Here is a 15,718-nt window from a genome sequence, read left to right on the forward strand (position 1 = left end):
AATGAGAAAGAGCGAAATCCAAGTAGTAATACTTACAAGGATTTTGTTCCGCATCATAGGAGCCATACTGAATCTACAAATTTACTTTTGAAATATACTGATGACTTCCATGGTAAGGTTAGGATTACTGCAGAAACATCAGATGGTACTAGAGGACTGAGAAGGGGGAGTGAGGGTAATGAGAACATACTGGAGGATGGGGTAAGTAAAGCGAAGGAAGAGAAGGAGGTACAAGGGGGAGGAGATTTGGGGGTAAGGGAGTCAGTTAAGAGGGAAATCATTACAGGGGAGAGGGCTCAGGGAGCTGGGGAGGGGGTGGATGAAGTGAGAGGGTTAGAGCAAAATCCAGAAGTAGGGATGTATGATCGAGAATGGATGGATAGTGGGGAAGGGAAAGAGACGGAGCAACTCATAGCAGTTGAAGTGAGGGAGGTCAGTATGGAGATAACTGACGAAGAGGAGTTTAGGTATGGGGGGCTGAAAGCTAACTATCAGTCAGCAGAGAAAGGTAAGGGGAAGAACTATAGGGGGTGGAAGAGGGCAGTGCAGGGTAGGGGGAGAAGGGAACCCCTGAGGGAGGTGTCAAATGGGATATTAGTGATGGAATCAGGGAAGAGGAAAGGTGATGAGATCATTGGAGTAAGGGTTGGGGCAAGTGAGGATGGCAGTAACTGGAAGAGGAACAGGAGGTCTGTTCAGGAGGATTGTTTTATGGATATTTCTGAGGTGGTGGAGTCCTCCCTAAATGGGGCTCCCAAGCTCCAATGAGAGCTCTGGTGTGGAATTGTCGAGGTGTTGGAAGCTCCTTGACAATTCCCCTTCTCAAGGAGGCTGTGTTACTCCACTTCCCCTCTTTAGTTTTTTTGTCAGAAACAAAAAACAAAAAAAGTGTTCTGAATAGTGTTAAGCAAAAAATTAAGTTTGATAATCTGTTTGTTGTGGACCCTGTGGGTATGGCTGGGGGTCTAGCAGTAATGTGGAAGGATGAGGTGACTGTCAAGAGAGTTTTGTTCACTAGCTTCACTATAGAATTATTGATTGGTGATAGGGATACTAATCTGGATTGGTGGTGTGTGTGCATTTATGCTAGTCCAGATGACAGTGTGAGGAAGGCATAGTGGGATGTGATCACTAGAAGGAGTCAGTTATGGGGTGAGGCATGGGCTATTATGGGTGATATGAATGATATAGTTTCTAATGGTGAAAAGTGGGGTGGGAGAGAACGAGCTGATATAAGCTTTAAAGTCTTCAGAGATTTCATCAATACCAATGAACTAATGGACATTGGTTACGAGGGGAAACCTTGGACTTGGAGCAACAGGTGGGATAATGAGGGAGAGGCCAGAGAACGTTTGGACAGAGTATTAGGATCGGGGAATTGGTGTAAGAGTTTTAGGAATGCAAGATGTAGGCATCTTGAGACAGAAGGCTCTGACCATTCTATGTTGATGGTAGACACAAGTCCTACATTTGGGAAGAAATGGAAGAAGAGGTTTGTGTTTGATGGGAATTGGCTTCAATATAAGGAGGTGGGGAATATAGTCAAGTCAGCTTGGAACAATATGTGAGGCCCCAGTCCGTTCGTAAGTCGATATTAGGGTTTTATGGCTAGGAAGGAAACCTTAATTCGATTAAGTTTGAAAAAAATCCTAGGTTACGTGTTATTATTATAAGGCTCAAGCTATAATTTATATTCGGTATTTTCGTGTGTGCCTTGACATAAGTAAATATAGGATTTGTTTTTATTACAAAGGTTTAGTAAGTTTAAATGATTAGCAAACCTTTAGTGTTCCAATGTATTAGAAAGCTTAAGTGGGGATAAAAATCCTAATTTTGCCTAAGTTATAAAAGTTATTATTTGATTGTTTTAATTATTGAGAAAGTATGTTTAAGTATAGGTGATTAAAATAAGAAAGTGATTAGTGAAGTAATTAAGCATGATTGCATGTTTTAAATGAGATTAAGGTATGACCTATGGAGTTAATTGAAAGGTTATCATATGTTTGAGGGAAAATGTATAAGAAAGAGAAAGTTAAAGTGCAAGGGTTTAAACAACAAATAAAGCATTTTTGTGATTGGTTAACTATAAGAAATATCTCCCAAAGCTTTGACTATATGTTGTCTTACAACTTATAAGAAACAAGACAAAACAAAACAAAAACAAAACAAAAATTGAAGAGAAATTTGAGAGAGAGGGCCGGCCACCTTGAAGAGAGAAAGTGAGAAAATTTCTTCAAAAATCTTCAAGTTTTAGCTTCCATCTTGGGTTTGGATCTTGGAGCAACAACTTGGGTGCTTGATTAGTGAAGGTTAATCATCTACAAAGCTTAATTGAAGGTATGCCTCTTACTTGAAAGTTAAACTTTTGGGGTTTTAGTTTCTAAGCCATGGAAATGATGTATTATGTTATGATTATGGATTTATTTGATGGATTTGATGTGTATAGTGTAGTTTCATGGTTAATTTTAGTGTTATTTGGTTGCTGAAAATTCGGCCAAGAAGAGGAAAAAATTTGGGTTTCTTGCTAATGCTTTCCTTACTTGTTTTAGTTGAGAAATGGACTTGTAGTGGTTATGTTTGATGAATTGCCTCACTTGATTTGGTTGGTTACTTGCAAAAATCTGATTTGGGTTAAGAAACCCTAAACTCCATTAGGCTAATTTAGCTTAGCTTGTGGTTAGTGAGATAGAGTTTAGTTAGTGAGAGGTTGGATTAAGTTCATTGGTGCAAATGAAATTTGGTTAGGGATTGTGGTTGATGTTTGAATTAAGAACTGAGATACATAAGGATTATTTGGTATCAAAATGGATAAAAATCTGGTATAAGAATCGTAGGAACGGACCGTGCGACTTCGGCGCGCGATAACGGCAAAACTGGGAAACAGGACAGTTTAACAACTGAATTTCGGCTTCATTTTTCTTAATGCTATATACGGATTTAGGAATTCCTCAAAACATGAAAGTCGTAGCCCCTTGAGTGTTGTTTATGCCTGTAAAATTTCAGGTCAATCGAATTAGTGTAGCCTGAGTTATCGATGATATGCTCCAGCCTATTTTGACCCTCTGATTCTGCGCGTTTTTCTAGTTTCGCTTCTGCCCATGACTTTTCGGTTTTGATTTCCTTCGATCTGGGTATCGACTCCTTCATAAGAAGTTTAGATTTTGGTCTCAGCTTCGAAACGGTATAAAGTACGTCGAAAACCGAGTTCCGTAGCTCTGATTATGATCAAAACAATATCGCTCGTCAGAACTGCCTTGTATTTGGACAGTTCTGATGGGCACTTTGGCACTCGATTTTCGTTCTGTTCTGAATGGATTCAAGTCTTGGCCAAAACATCAAAGTTTTAGCCTTATGTCTCAGCTTTCCAACGCCTCTGGAATTTCTTGATTTCGATTTCTGAGCCATGAGATACGGCCTTGCAAACAGGGCCTGTTTGGTAAACCGCAATGAAACAACTGGCACCATTTCATGCCTTTTTGACTTATACCTATTGAGATCTGGGTTGAGATGTCTAAATGAAAGTTGTAGCTCTTCCTCTTAGCTTCGAAACGGTGTCTCACCCGCCTTGATCCGACACTCCTAGCCTAATTTTTGACCAAAACAGTTTGAGATGGCCGATTTGGCCATTTCCGTTTGCCGTTCCGCGCGGACGTGTGCGGCCGTTTTGCCGTTTCCGCACTTGCGCGTGCCAAATTTGCCGTTTGGCTTATTTCAAGTACGTTAGTTGCCGTTTGTGATATATTGTGACATAATCTTCGATTTCAGACGGTGGTGAGCTAGGCGGTGCCGGTGGGGCCCACTATTAGCCAACACACAAAGTGAATTCCGCCTTTATACTACTGTTGGTATTTTGGGTAAGTATTCAAGCCGCTCTTATGTGTTAGTTGTTTATGTGTTTCGTTATGCGTAAAAAGGGTACCTAGGCGAGAGTGTACTTTATCGCGCTCGACTTAAACCCTAATTTGCGCGCTTATTTGTACATGACATATGTATATAAGAAATTTTGGAACTAAAACCCTTGACCTTGTGGCTCGGGGTGACTTTTGTATAATTTTGTGAATTTTGTGAGTTTGAGGTTGAACTCAATACCTAAATGGACTATTCGAGCCGGTTAGGGTTTGGTCGAAGTCAGTCCAACCTGGATTGAGGTCACCAAGTTTGTGACCCGAGCTTGCGACTCAAGCTCAAGTTTGTGATTTCGTTCGCTTGGGCAAGTTTGTGAGGTGACTGGCCAGTTAGGGTGATAAGGTGTCGGTGGGTGTACAAGTGAAGTTCTACGGACCTTATTTATGGTCGACGGAGGGTCGACAGGAGATCACGCATGGCAAATGACTTGGCTTTGGAGCCACCCGTATCCTTATTATGTGATGTTACTTTTCTGCTTTTGCTTTACTCTTACTGTGTAATTGATGCTACATGAAATTTACGCTTTTGCCCCTGTTTACTTACTAAGCTTTTAGCTTACCCCATTCCTTTTGTTTTCCTTAGCAGGGGCCGACGCGGGTACGTTTGGGCACACCCACTAGTATAGTAGAGGCTTGTAATAGTTGAACCATTAGGATGTTTGTTTTATTTTTTTGGTGGTTTGTATTAGGATCCTTCTTAGGGTCTACATTTTGATTTTGGTTGTAATTATACGGATGTAATAGTAAAAGTAGGTACTTTTGGAGAATGTAATTATAACTCTTTTGGGATTGTAAATAATACTCTTTTGGATTTTCTGGCTTTTATTGTTTTAAGTTTCGAGTCTTGGCGCGAGCTAGGCAGGCGGCCCGCTGATACCCTAGGGTTCGCCCTTGGGAGAAGTGGGGTCGTCACAGTTGGTATCAGAGCACCTAGGTTAGAGGACTTGGGCAATTGTGGGACATACGCGATAGGCATTAGGCATATTGGATTCTTTTAAGTTGAATGATATCTTTTAAGTTGAAATGCCGGTTGACTGACGACTTAATGTTTTATAGGTATGGACCCAGGCAGTTCGAGTAGGAGGGGGCCAGAGGATCGACCGTTGCGTAAGCGGGCTATCCGTTATCGACAGAGGCTGGGAGAGCCTTACACTTTGTACTCCCCCTTCGGCCAGGTGTCGCGCCGACCCTGCGCGTGTTGGTATACTTACGGCTATCCCGACGAGATAGTCTTAGCATTGGATGATGAGCGTTATCACCTCGACATGACGGTCGAGACTCTGAGGGAGCAGCTTGAGGAGGCTAGACAGTTTAGCCGCTGGCAGGCGTTACGCGTTAGGGACCTGGAGCGGGACCTCCGGGACACACACCAGCACCTCTTCTCTTTGAAGAGGCAGCTTAGGGAGAGGGTCCGGAGTATCACGTTTGACTGCGGGGTCTTGCTAGATATGGCCGCGGAGGCACCCCCGCGAGCTACTGGGCCAGAGCAGATAGGCGAGATTGGTACTTTAGGTTCCGTTGGGGACCAGGGCCCTAGGGGAGGCGTTTAGGGTCGCTTTCGTCTTTTGATTAGCTGGTAGATTCCTTTTGTTAAAACTGGCATGACCACTTTCTTTCTTTATTTGGTTGGCCGACTAGATCTTGTTGCCGGAGTGCTCATGTGTACATTGGGTTTTGTACCGACTGGAGGTCGGTAATCTGTAAATCTTTTGGTGTGATTTTGTATATCTATGTATATATTTGAGTAGCATTTTGAATTTATCCTTTGTGTGTCTTTTGTTCGTACGCTTTACGTCCGTACTTTTGCTCATAGTCCGGATAATAAGTTTATGTGTAATGTTACGATCTATAGACGTTTGCACTTAAATGGCCTCCGGTACTCGAGGTGGAGGTAGAGGGCGAGCACAAAGCCCTGAAAGGGGACAAGGATCAGAGCAAGATCAAGTCGCTACAGCCATCCAGCGGATGGCCGATTTACTAGAGCAAATGACAAATCAACAGGGCCAAGGAAGCGGTATGGGGAATCCTGGACATAATCCGGGACATAATCCAGGCAATCACGAGAGTGAAGACCGTGCCTTGGAGCGATTCCAAAAATTCGCACCCCCAAAGTTTATCGGTGGGGCCGACCCTGACTTAGCGGAGGGTTGGCTAGACCGTATGTTAGACATATTTGCCGCGCTTAGGTATTCAGAGGAGCGGCAGATATCCTTTGCGGTCTTTCAGTTTGAAGGGGCCGCTCGAGCCTGGTGGAATGTAATCAAAGCCAAGTGGGAGCGCGAACAGACTCCTTGGACCTGGATCAACTTCACACGGGAGTTTAATGAAAAATATTTACCACCCATTGTGCAAGAAAAACGGGAAGATGATTTCATCCGCCTACGTCAAGGGGCCTCGAGTGTGGCGGAGTACGAAACTCAGTTCACTAAACTTTCTCGCTTTGCCCCAGAGCTGGTGTTAACGGAGCAGAAACGAATCCGTCGATTCGTTCAAGGTTTAAATGTGGAAATCCAGGAATCGCTAGCAGCGGCTCAGTTGAATACGTTTAGCCAAGCGCTAGAAAAAGCACAGCAAATTGAGACTGCCAGAGGACAGGTTAAAGCCTTCCACGATCGGAAAAGGAGGCAACCTAGCTCAAATGATTCCATGGTCGGACAAAGCTCGCGAAACGAGCCATCTGCCAAGATAAATAAAGGTACGGATGGTCCACGACCTGCAAGGACCCCGAATAACTTTGTGCGGGGTCAGGTAGTGCAAGAGGGGCCGAGGAGTGTCCAGCGTGGAGGGGCAAGTACAGCCGCCAAGTCAACCTGTGGTTTCTGTGGGGGCAATCACACCGATGAAAATTGCTGGAAGAATAGTTCGGTACGCAAATGCTTCAAATGTGGCAGCACCGAACATCTGATTGCCCGGTGCCCTAAGATGCAGAAGGATAGACTCAAACCACCGACTGGAGGGACCACCACAACTAAGCCGTCAACTACAGGGAAAAATCGACCCAAAGGGCCAGCAAGAGTCTATGCGATGGGTCAAACTGAGATGACAAATCCTTCGGTGGACCTTGAAGGTACGCTTTGATCAACGAATGAATTTCGAGAACGAAATTGTCCTAAGTGGGGGAGATTGTGAGGCCCCAGTCCGTTCGTAAGTCGATATTAGGGTTTTATGGCTAGGAAGGAAACCTTAATTCGATTAAGTTTGAAAAAAATCCTAGGTTACGTGTTATTATTATAAGGCTCAAGCTATAATTTATATTCGGTATTTTCGTGTGTGCCTTGACATAAGTAAATATAGGATTTATTTTTATTACAAAGGTTTAGTAAGTTTAAATGATTAGCAAACCTTTAGTGTTCCAATGTATTAGAAAGCTTAAGTGGGGATAAAAATCCTAATTTTGCCTAAGTTATAAAAGTTATTATTTGATTGTTTTGATTATGGAGAAAGTATGTTTAAGTATAGGTGATTAAAATAAGAAAGTGATTAGTGAAATAATTAAGCATGATTGCATGTTTTAAATGAGATTAAGGTATGACCTATGGAGTTAATTGAAAGGTTATCATATGTTTGAGGGAAAATGTATAAGAAAGAGAAAGTTAAAGTGCAAGGGTTTAAACAACAAATAAAGCATTTTTGTGATTGGTTAGCTATAAGAAATATCTCCCAAAGCTTTGACTATATGTTGTCTTACAACTTATAAGAAACAAGACAAAACAAAACAAAAACAAAACAAAAATTGAAGAGAAATTTGAGAGAGAGGGCCGGCCACCTTGAAGAGAGAAAGTGAGAAAATTTCTTCAAAAATCTTCAAGTTTTAGCTTCCATCTTGGGTTTGGATCTTGGAGCAACAACTTGGGTGCTTGATTAGTGAAGGTTAATCATCTACAAAGCTTAATTGAAGGTATGCCTCTTACTTGAAAGTTAAACTTTTGGGGTTTTAGTTTCTAAGCCATGGAAATGATGTATTATGTTATGATTATGGATTTATTTGATGGATTTGATGTGTATAGTGTAGTTTCATGGTTAATTTTAGTGTTATTTGGTTGCTGAAAATTCGGCCAAGAAGAGGAAAAAATTTGGGTTTCTTGCTAATGCTTTCCTTACTTGTTTTAGTTGAGAAATGGACTTGTAGTGGTTATGTTTGATGAATTGCCTCACTTGATTTGGTTGGTTACTTGCAAAAATCTGATTTGGGTTAAGAAACCCTAAACTCCATTAGGCTAATTTAGCTTAGCTTGTGGTTAGTGAGATAGAGTTTAGTTAGTGAGAGGTTGGATTAAGTTCATTGGTGCAAATGAAATTTGGTTAGGGATTGTGGTTGATGTTTGTTAAATTTGGACTGATTTGGGAAGAGAATTTCGGACCAATTAAGAACTGAGATACATAAGGATTATTTGGTATCAAAATGGATAAAAATCTGGTATAAGAATCGTAGGAACGGACCGTGCGACTTCGGCGCGCGATAACGGCAAAACTGGGAAACAGGACAGTTTAACAACTGAATTTCGGCTTCATTTTTCTTAATGCTATATACGGATTTAGGAATTCCTCAAAACATGAAAGTCGTAGCCCCTTGAGTGTTGTTTATGCCTGTAAAATTTCAGGTCAATCGAATTAGTGTAGCCTGAGTTATCGATGATATGCTCCAGCCTATTTTGACCCTCTGATTCTGCGCGTTTTTCTAGTTTCGCTTCTGCCCATGACTTTTCGGTTTTGATTTCCTTCGATCTGGGTATCGACTCCTTCATAAGAAGTTTAGATTTTGGTCTCAGCTTCGAAACGGTATAAAGTACGTCGAAAACCGAGTTCCGTAGCTCTGATTATGATCAAAACAATATCGCTCGTCAGAACTGCCTTGTATTTGGACAGTTCTGATGGGCACTTTGGCACTCGATTTTCGTTCTGTTCTGAATGGATTCAAGTCTTGGCCAAAACATCAAAGTTTTAGCCTTATGTCTCAGCTTTCCAACGCCTCTGGAATTTCTTGATTTCGATTTCTGAGCCATGAGATACGGCCTTGCAAACAGGGCCTGTTTGGTAAACCGCAATGAAACAACTGGCACCATTTCATGCCTTTTTGACTTATACCTATTGAGATCTGGGTTGAGATGTCTAAATGAAAGTTGTAGCTCTTCCTCTTAGCTTCGAAACGGTGTCTCACCCGCCTTGATCCGACACTCCTAGCCTAATTTTTGACCAAAACAGTTTGAGATGGCCGATTTGGCCATTTCCGTTTGCCGTTCCGCGCGGACGTGTGCGGCCGTTTTGCCGTTTCCGCACTTGCGCGTGCCAAATTTGCCGTTTGGCTTATTTCAAGTACGTTAGTTGCCGTTTGTGATATATTGTGACATAATCTTCGATTTCAGACGGTGGTGAGCTAGGCGGTGCCGGTGGGGCCCACTATTAGCCAACACACAAAGTGAATTCCGCCTTTATACTACTGTTGGTATTTTGGGTAAGTATTCAAGCCGCTCTTATGTGTTAGTTGTTTATGTGTTTCGTTATGCGTAAAAAGGGTACCTAGGCGAGAGTGTACTTTATCGCGCTCGACTTAAACCCTAATTTGCGCGCTTATTTGTACATGACATATGTATATAAGAAATTTTGGAACTAAAACCCTTGACCTTGTGGCTCGGGGTGACTTTTGTATAATTTTGTGAATTTTGTGAGTTTGAGGTTGAACTCAATACCTAAATGGACTATTCGAGCCGGTTAGGGTTTGGTCGAAGTCAGTCCAACCTGGATTGAGGTCACCAAGTTTGTGACCCGAGCTTGCGACTCAAGCTCAAGTTTGTGATTTCGTTCGCTTGGGCAAGTTTGTGAGGTGACTGGCCAGTTAGGGTGATAAGGTGTCGGTGGGTGTACAAGTGAAGTTCTACGGACCTTATTTATGGTCGACGGAGGGTCGACAGGAGATCACGCATGGCAAATGACTTGGCTTTGGAGCCACCCGTATCCTTATTATGTGATGTTACTTTTCTGCTTTTGCTTTACTCTTACTGTGTAATTGATGCTACATGAAATTTACGCTTTTGCCCCTGTTTACTTACTAAGCTTTTAGCTTACCCCATTCCTTTTGTTTTCCTTAGCAGGGGCCGACGCGGGTACGTTTGGGCACACCCACTAGTATAGTAGAGGCTTGTAATAGTTGAACCATTAGGATGTTTGTTTTATTTTTTTGGTGGTTTGTATTAGGATCCTTCTTAGGGTCTACATTTTGATTTTGGTTGTAATTATACGGATGTAATAGTAAAAGTAGGTACTTTTGGAGAATGTAATTATAACTCTTTTGGGATTGTAAATAATACTCTTTTGGATTTTCTGGCTTTTATTGTTTTAAGTTTCGAGTCTTGGCGCGAGCTAGGCAGGCGGCCCGCTGATACCCTAGGGTTCGCCCTTGGGAGAAGTGGGGTCGTCACAGTTGGTATCAGAGCACCTAGGTTAGAGGACTTGGGCAATTGTGGGACATACGCGATAGGCATTAGGCATATTGGATTCTTTTAAGTTGAATGATATCTTTTAAGTTGAAATGCCGGTTGACTGACGACTTAATGTTTTATAGGTATGGACCCAGGCAGTTCGAGTAGGAGGGGGCCAGAGGATCGACCGTTGCGTAAGCGGGCTATCCGTTATCGACAGAGGCTGGGAGAGCCTTACACTTTGTACTCCCCCTTCGGCCAGGTGTCGCGCCGACCCTGCGCGTGTTGGTATACTTACGGCTATCCCGACGAGATAGTCTTAGCATTGGATGATGAGCGTTATCACCTCGACATGACGGTCGAGACTCTGAGGGAGCAGCTTGAGGAGGCTAGACAGTTTAGCCGCTGGCAGGCGTTACGCGTTAGGGACTTGGAGCGGGACCTCCGGGACACACACCAGCACCTCTTCTCTTTGAAGAGGCAGCTTAGGGAGAGGGCCCGGAGTATCACGTTTGACTGCGGGGTCTTGCTAGATATGGCCGCGGAGGCACCCCCGCGAGCTACTGGGCCAGAGCAGATAGGCGAGATTGGTACTTTAGGTTCCGTTGGGGACCAGGGCCCTAGGGGAGGCGTTTAGGGTCGCTTTCGTCTTTTGATTAGCTGGTAGATTCCTTTTGTTAAAACTGGCATGACCACTTTCTTTCTTTATTTGGTTGGCCGACTAGATCTTGTTGCCGGAGTGCTCATGTGTACATTGGGTTTTGTACCGACTGGAGGTCGGTAATCTGTAAATCTTTTGGTGTGATTTTGTATATCTATGTATATATTTGAGTAGCATTTTGAATTTATCCTTTGTGTGTCTTTTGTTCGTACGCTTTACGTCCGTACTTTTGCTCATAGTCCGGATAATAAGTTTATGTGTAATGTTACGATCTATAGACGTTTGCACTTAAATGGCCTCCGGTACTCGAGGTGGAGGTAGAGGGCGAGCACAAAGCCCTGAAAGGGGACAAGGACCAGAGCAAGATCAAGTCGCTACAGCCATCCAGCGGATGGCCGATTTACTAGAGCAAATGACAAATCAACAGGGCCAAGGAAGCGGTATGGGGAATCCTGGACATAATCCGGGACATAATCCAGGCAATCACGAGAGTGAAGACCGTGCCTTGGAGCGATTCCAAAAATTCGCACCCCCAAAGTTTATCGGTGGGGCCGACCCTGACTTAGCGGAGGGTTGGCTAGACCGTATGTTAGACATATTTGCCGCGCTTAGGTATTCAGAGGAGCGGCAGATATCCTTTGCGGTCTTTCAGTTTGAAGGGGCCGCTCGAGCCTGGTGGAATGTAATCAAAGCCAAGTGGGAGCGCGAACAGACTCCTTGGACCTGGATCAACTTCACACGGGAGTTTAATGAAAAATATTTACCACCCATTGTGCAAGAAAAACGGGAAGATGATTTCATCCGCCTACGTCAAGGGGCCTCGAGTGTGGCGGAGTACGAAACTCAGTTCACTAAACTTTCTCGCTTTGCCCCAGAGCTGGTGTTAACGGAGCAGAAACGAATCCGTCGATTCGTTCAAGGTTTAAATGTGGAAATCCAGGAATCGCTAGCAGCGGCTCAGTTGAATACGTTTAGCCAAGCGCTAGAAAAAGCACAGCAAATTGAGACTGCCAGAGGACAGGTTAAAGCCTTCCACGATCGGAAAAGGAGGCAACCTAGCTCAAATGATTCCATGGTCGGACAAAGCTCGCGAAACGAGCCATCTGCCAAGATAAATAAAGGTACGGATGGTCCACGACCTGCAAGGACCCCGAATAACTTTGTGCGGGGTCAGGTAGTGCAAGAGGGGCCGAGGAGTGTCCAGCGTGGAGGGGCAAGTACAGCCGCCAAGTCAACCTGTGGTTTCTGTGGGGGCAATCACACCGATGAAAATTGCTGGAAGAATAGTTCGGTACGCAAATGCTTCAAATGTGGCAGCACCGAACATCTGATTGCCCGGTGCCCTAAGATGCAGAAGGATAGACTCAAACCACCGACTGGAGGGACCACCACAACTAAGCCGTCAACTACAGGGAAAAATCGACCCAAAGGGCCAGCAAGAGTCTATGCGATGGGTCAACCTGAGATGACAAATCCTTCGGTGGACCTTGAAGGTACGCTTTGATCAACGAATGAATTTCGAGAACGAAATTGTCCTAAGTGGGGGAGATTGTGAGGCCCCAGTCCGTTCGTAAGTCGATATTAGGGTTTTATGGCTAGGAAGGAAACCTTAATTCGATTAAGTTTGAAAAAAATCCTAGGTTACGTGTTATTATTATAAGGCTCAAGCTATAATTTATATTCGGTATTTTCGTGTGTGCCTTGACATAAGTAAATATAGGATTTATTTTTATTACAAAGGTTTAGTAAGTTTAAATGATTAGCAAACCTTTAGTGTTCCAATGTATTAGAAAGCTTAAGTGGGGATAAAAATCCTAATTTTGCCTAAGTTATAAAAGTTATTATTTGATTGTTTTGATTATGGAGAAAGTATGTTTAAGTATAGGTGATTAAAATAAGAAAGTGATTAGTGAAATAATTAAGCATGATTGCATGTTTTAAATGAGATTAAGGTATGACCTATGGAGTTAATTGAAAGGTTATCATATGTTTGAGGGAAAATGTATAAGAAAGAGAAAGTTAAAGTGCAAGGGTTTAAACAACAAATAAAGCATTTTTGTGATTGGTTAGCTATAAGAAATATCTCCCAAAGCTTTGACTATATGTTGTCTTACAACTTATAAGAAACAAGACAAAACAAAACAAAAACAAAACAAAAATTGAAGAGAAATTTGAGAGAGAGGGCCGGCCACCTTGAAGAGAGAAAGTGAGAAAATTTCTTCAAAAATCTTCAAGTTTTAGCTTCCATCTTGGGTTTGGATCTTGGAGCAACAACTTGGGTGCTTGATTAGTGAAGGTTAATCATCTACAAAGCTTAATTGAAGGTATGCCTCTTACTTGAAAGTTAAACTTTTGGGGTTTTAGTTTCTAAGCCATGGAAATGATGTATTATGTTATGATTATGGATTTATTTGATGGATTTGATGTGTATAGTGTAGTTTCATGGTTAATTTTAGTGTTATTTGGTTGCTGAAAATTCGGCCAAGAAGAGGAAAAAATTTGGGTTTCTTGCTAATGCTTTCCTTACTTGTTTTAGTTGAGAAATGGACTTGTAGTGGTTATGTTTGATGAATTGCCTCACTTGATTTGGTTGGTTACTTGCAAAAATCTGATTTGGGTTAAGAAACCATAAACTCCATTAGGCTAATTTAGCTTAGCTTGTGGTTAGTGAGATAGAGTTTAGTTAGTGAGAGGTTGGATTAAGTTCATTGGTGCAAATGAAATTTGGTTAGGGATTGTGGTTGATGTTTGTTAAATTTGGACTGATTTGGGAAGAGAATTTCGGACCAATTAAGAACTGAGATACATAAGGATTATTTGGTATCAAAATGGATAAAAATCTGGTATAAGAATCGTAGGAACGGACCGTGCGACTTCGGCGCGCGATAACGGCAAAACTGGGAAACAGGACAGTTTAACAACTGAATTTCGGCTTCATTTTTCTTAATGCTATATACGGATTTAGGAATTCCTCAAAACATGAAAGTCGTAGCCCCTTGAGTGTTGTTTATGCCTGTAAAATTTCAGGTCAATCGAATTAGTGTAGCCTGAGTTATCGATGATATGCTCCAGCCTATTTTGACCCTCTGATTCTGCGCGTTTTTCTAGTTTCGCTTCTGCCCATGACTTTTCGGTTTTGATTTCCTTCGATCTGGGTATCGACTCCTTCATAAGAAGTTTAGATTTTGGTCTCAGCTTCGAAACGGTATAAAGTACGTCGAAAACCGAGTTCCGTAGCTCTGATTATGATCAAAACAATATCGCTCGTCAGAACTGCCTTGTATTTGGACAGTTCTGATGGGCACTTTGGCACTCGATTTTCGTTCTGTTCTGAATGGATTCAAGTCTTGGCCAAAACATCAAAGTTTTAGCCTTATGTCTCAGCTTTCCAACGCCTCTGGAATTTCTTGATTTCGATTTCTGAGCCATGAGATACGGCCTTGCAAACAGGGCCTGTTTGGTAAACCGCAATGAAACAACTGGCACCATTTCATGCCTTTTTGACTTATACCTATTGAGATCTGGGTTGAGATGTCTAAATGAAAGTTGTAGCTCTTCCTCTTAGCTTCGAAACGGTGTCTCACCCGCCTTGATCCGACACTCCTAGCCTAATTTTTGACCAAAACAGTTTGAGATGGCCGATTTGGCCATTTCCGTTTGCCGTTCCGCGCGGACGTGTGCGGCCGTTTTGCCGTTTCCGCACTTGCGCGTGCCAAATTTTGCCGTTTGGCTTATTTCAAGTACGTTAGTTGCCGTTTGTGATATATTGTGACATAATCTTCGATTTCAGACGGTGGTGAGCTAGGCGGTGCCGGTGGGGCCCACTATTAGCCAACACACAAAGTGAATTCCGCCTTTATACTACTGTTGGTATTTTGGGTAAGTATTCAAGCCGCTCTTATGTGTTAGTTGTTTATGTGTTTCGTTATGCGTAAAAAGGGTACCTAGGCGAGAGTGTACTTTATCGCGCTCGACTTAAACCCTAATTTGCGCGCTTATTTGTACATGACATATGTATATAAGAAATTTTGGAACTAAAACCCTTGACCTTGTGGCTCGGGGTGACTTTTGTATAATTTTGTGAATTTTGTGAGTTTGAGGTTGAACTCAATACCTAAATGGACTATTCGAGCCGGTTAGGGTTTGGTCGAAGTCAGTCCAACCTGGATTGAGGTCACCAAGTTTGTGACCCGAGCTTGCGACTCAAGCTCAAGTTTGTGATTTCGTTCGCTTGGGCAAGTTTGTGAGGTGACTGGCCAGTGAGGGTGATAAGGTGTCGGTGGGTGTACAAGTGAAGTTCTACGGACCTTATTTATGGTCGACGGAGGGTCGACAGGAGATCACGCATGGCAAATGACTTGGCTTTGGAGCCACCCGTATCCTTATTATGTGATGTTACTTTTCTGCTTTTGCTTTACTCTTACTGTGTAATTGATGCTACATGAAATTTACGCTTTTGCCCCTGTTTACTTACTAAGCTTTTAGCTTACCCCATTCCTTTTGTTTTCCTTAGCAGGGGCCGACGCGGGTACGTTTGGGCACACCCACTAGTATAGTAGAGGCTTGTAATAGTTGAACCATTAGGATGTTTGTTTTATTTTTTTGGTGGTTTGTATTAGGATCCTTCTTAGGGTCTACATTTTGATTTTGGTTGTAATTATACGGATGTAATAGTAAAAGTAGGTACTTTTGGAGAATGTAATTATAACTCTTTTGGGATTGTAAATAATACTCTT

At 42.6% G+C, this 15,718-nt stretch overlaps 1 protein-coding gene across 1 annotated transcript; it reads left to right on the forward strand.

Moving 5' to 3' along the window:
* The first annotated feature begins 1,169 nt into the window (after positions 1 to 1,169).
* On the forward strand, positions 1,170 to 1,568 carry LOC140004704 (uncharacterized). The gene has a single exon (XM_072044844.1). It carries the CDS (start codon positions 1,170 to 1,172, stop codon positions 1,566 to 1,568), a length of 399 nt encoding a protein of 132 aa, XP_071900945.1.
* The last annotated feature ends 14,150 nt before the right edge of the window (positions 1,569 to 15,718 follow it).

This window comes from Coffea arabica, chromosome 4c (genome assembly GCF_036785885.1).
Source record: "Coffea arabica cultivar ET-39 chromosome 4c, Coffea Arabica ET-39 HiFi, whole genome shotgun sequence".
Classification (NCBI taxonomy): domain Eukaryota; kingdom Viridiplantae; phylum Streptophyta; class Magnoliopsida; order Gentianales; family Rubiaceae; genus Coffea; species Coffea arabica.

Bases quoted from the DNA above. Each gene is read 5' to 3' on its own strand.
- LOC140004704 (XM_072044844.1), top strand. From the start codon at position 1,170: ATGGGTGATATGAATGATATAGTTTCTAATGGTGAAAAGTGGGGTGGG.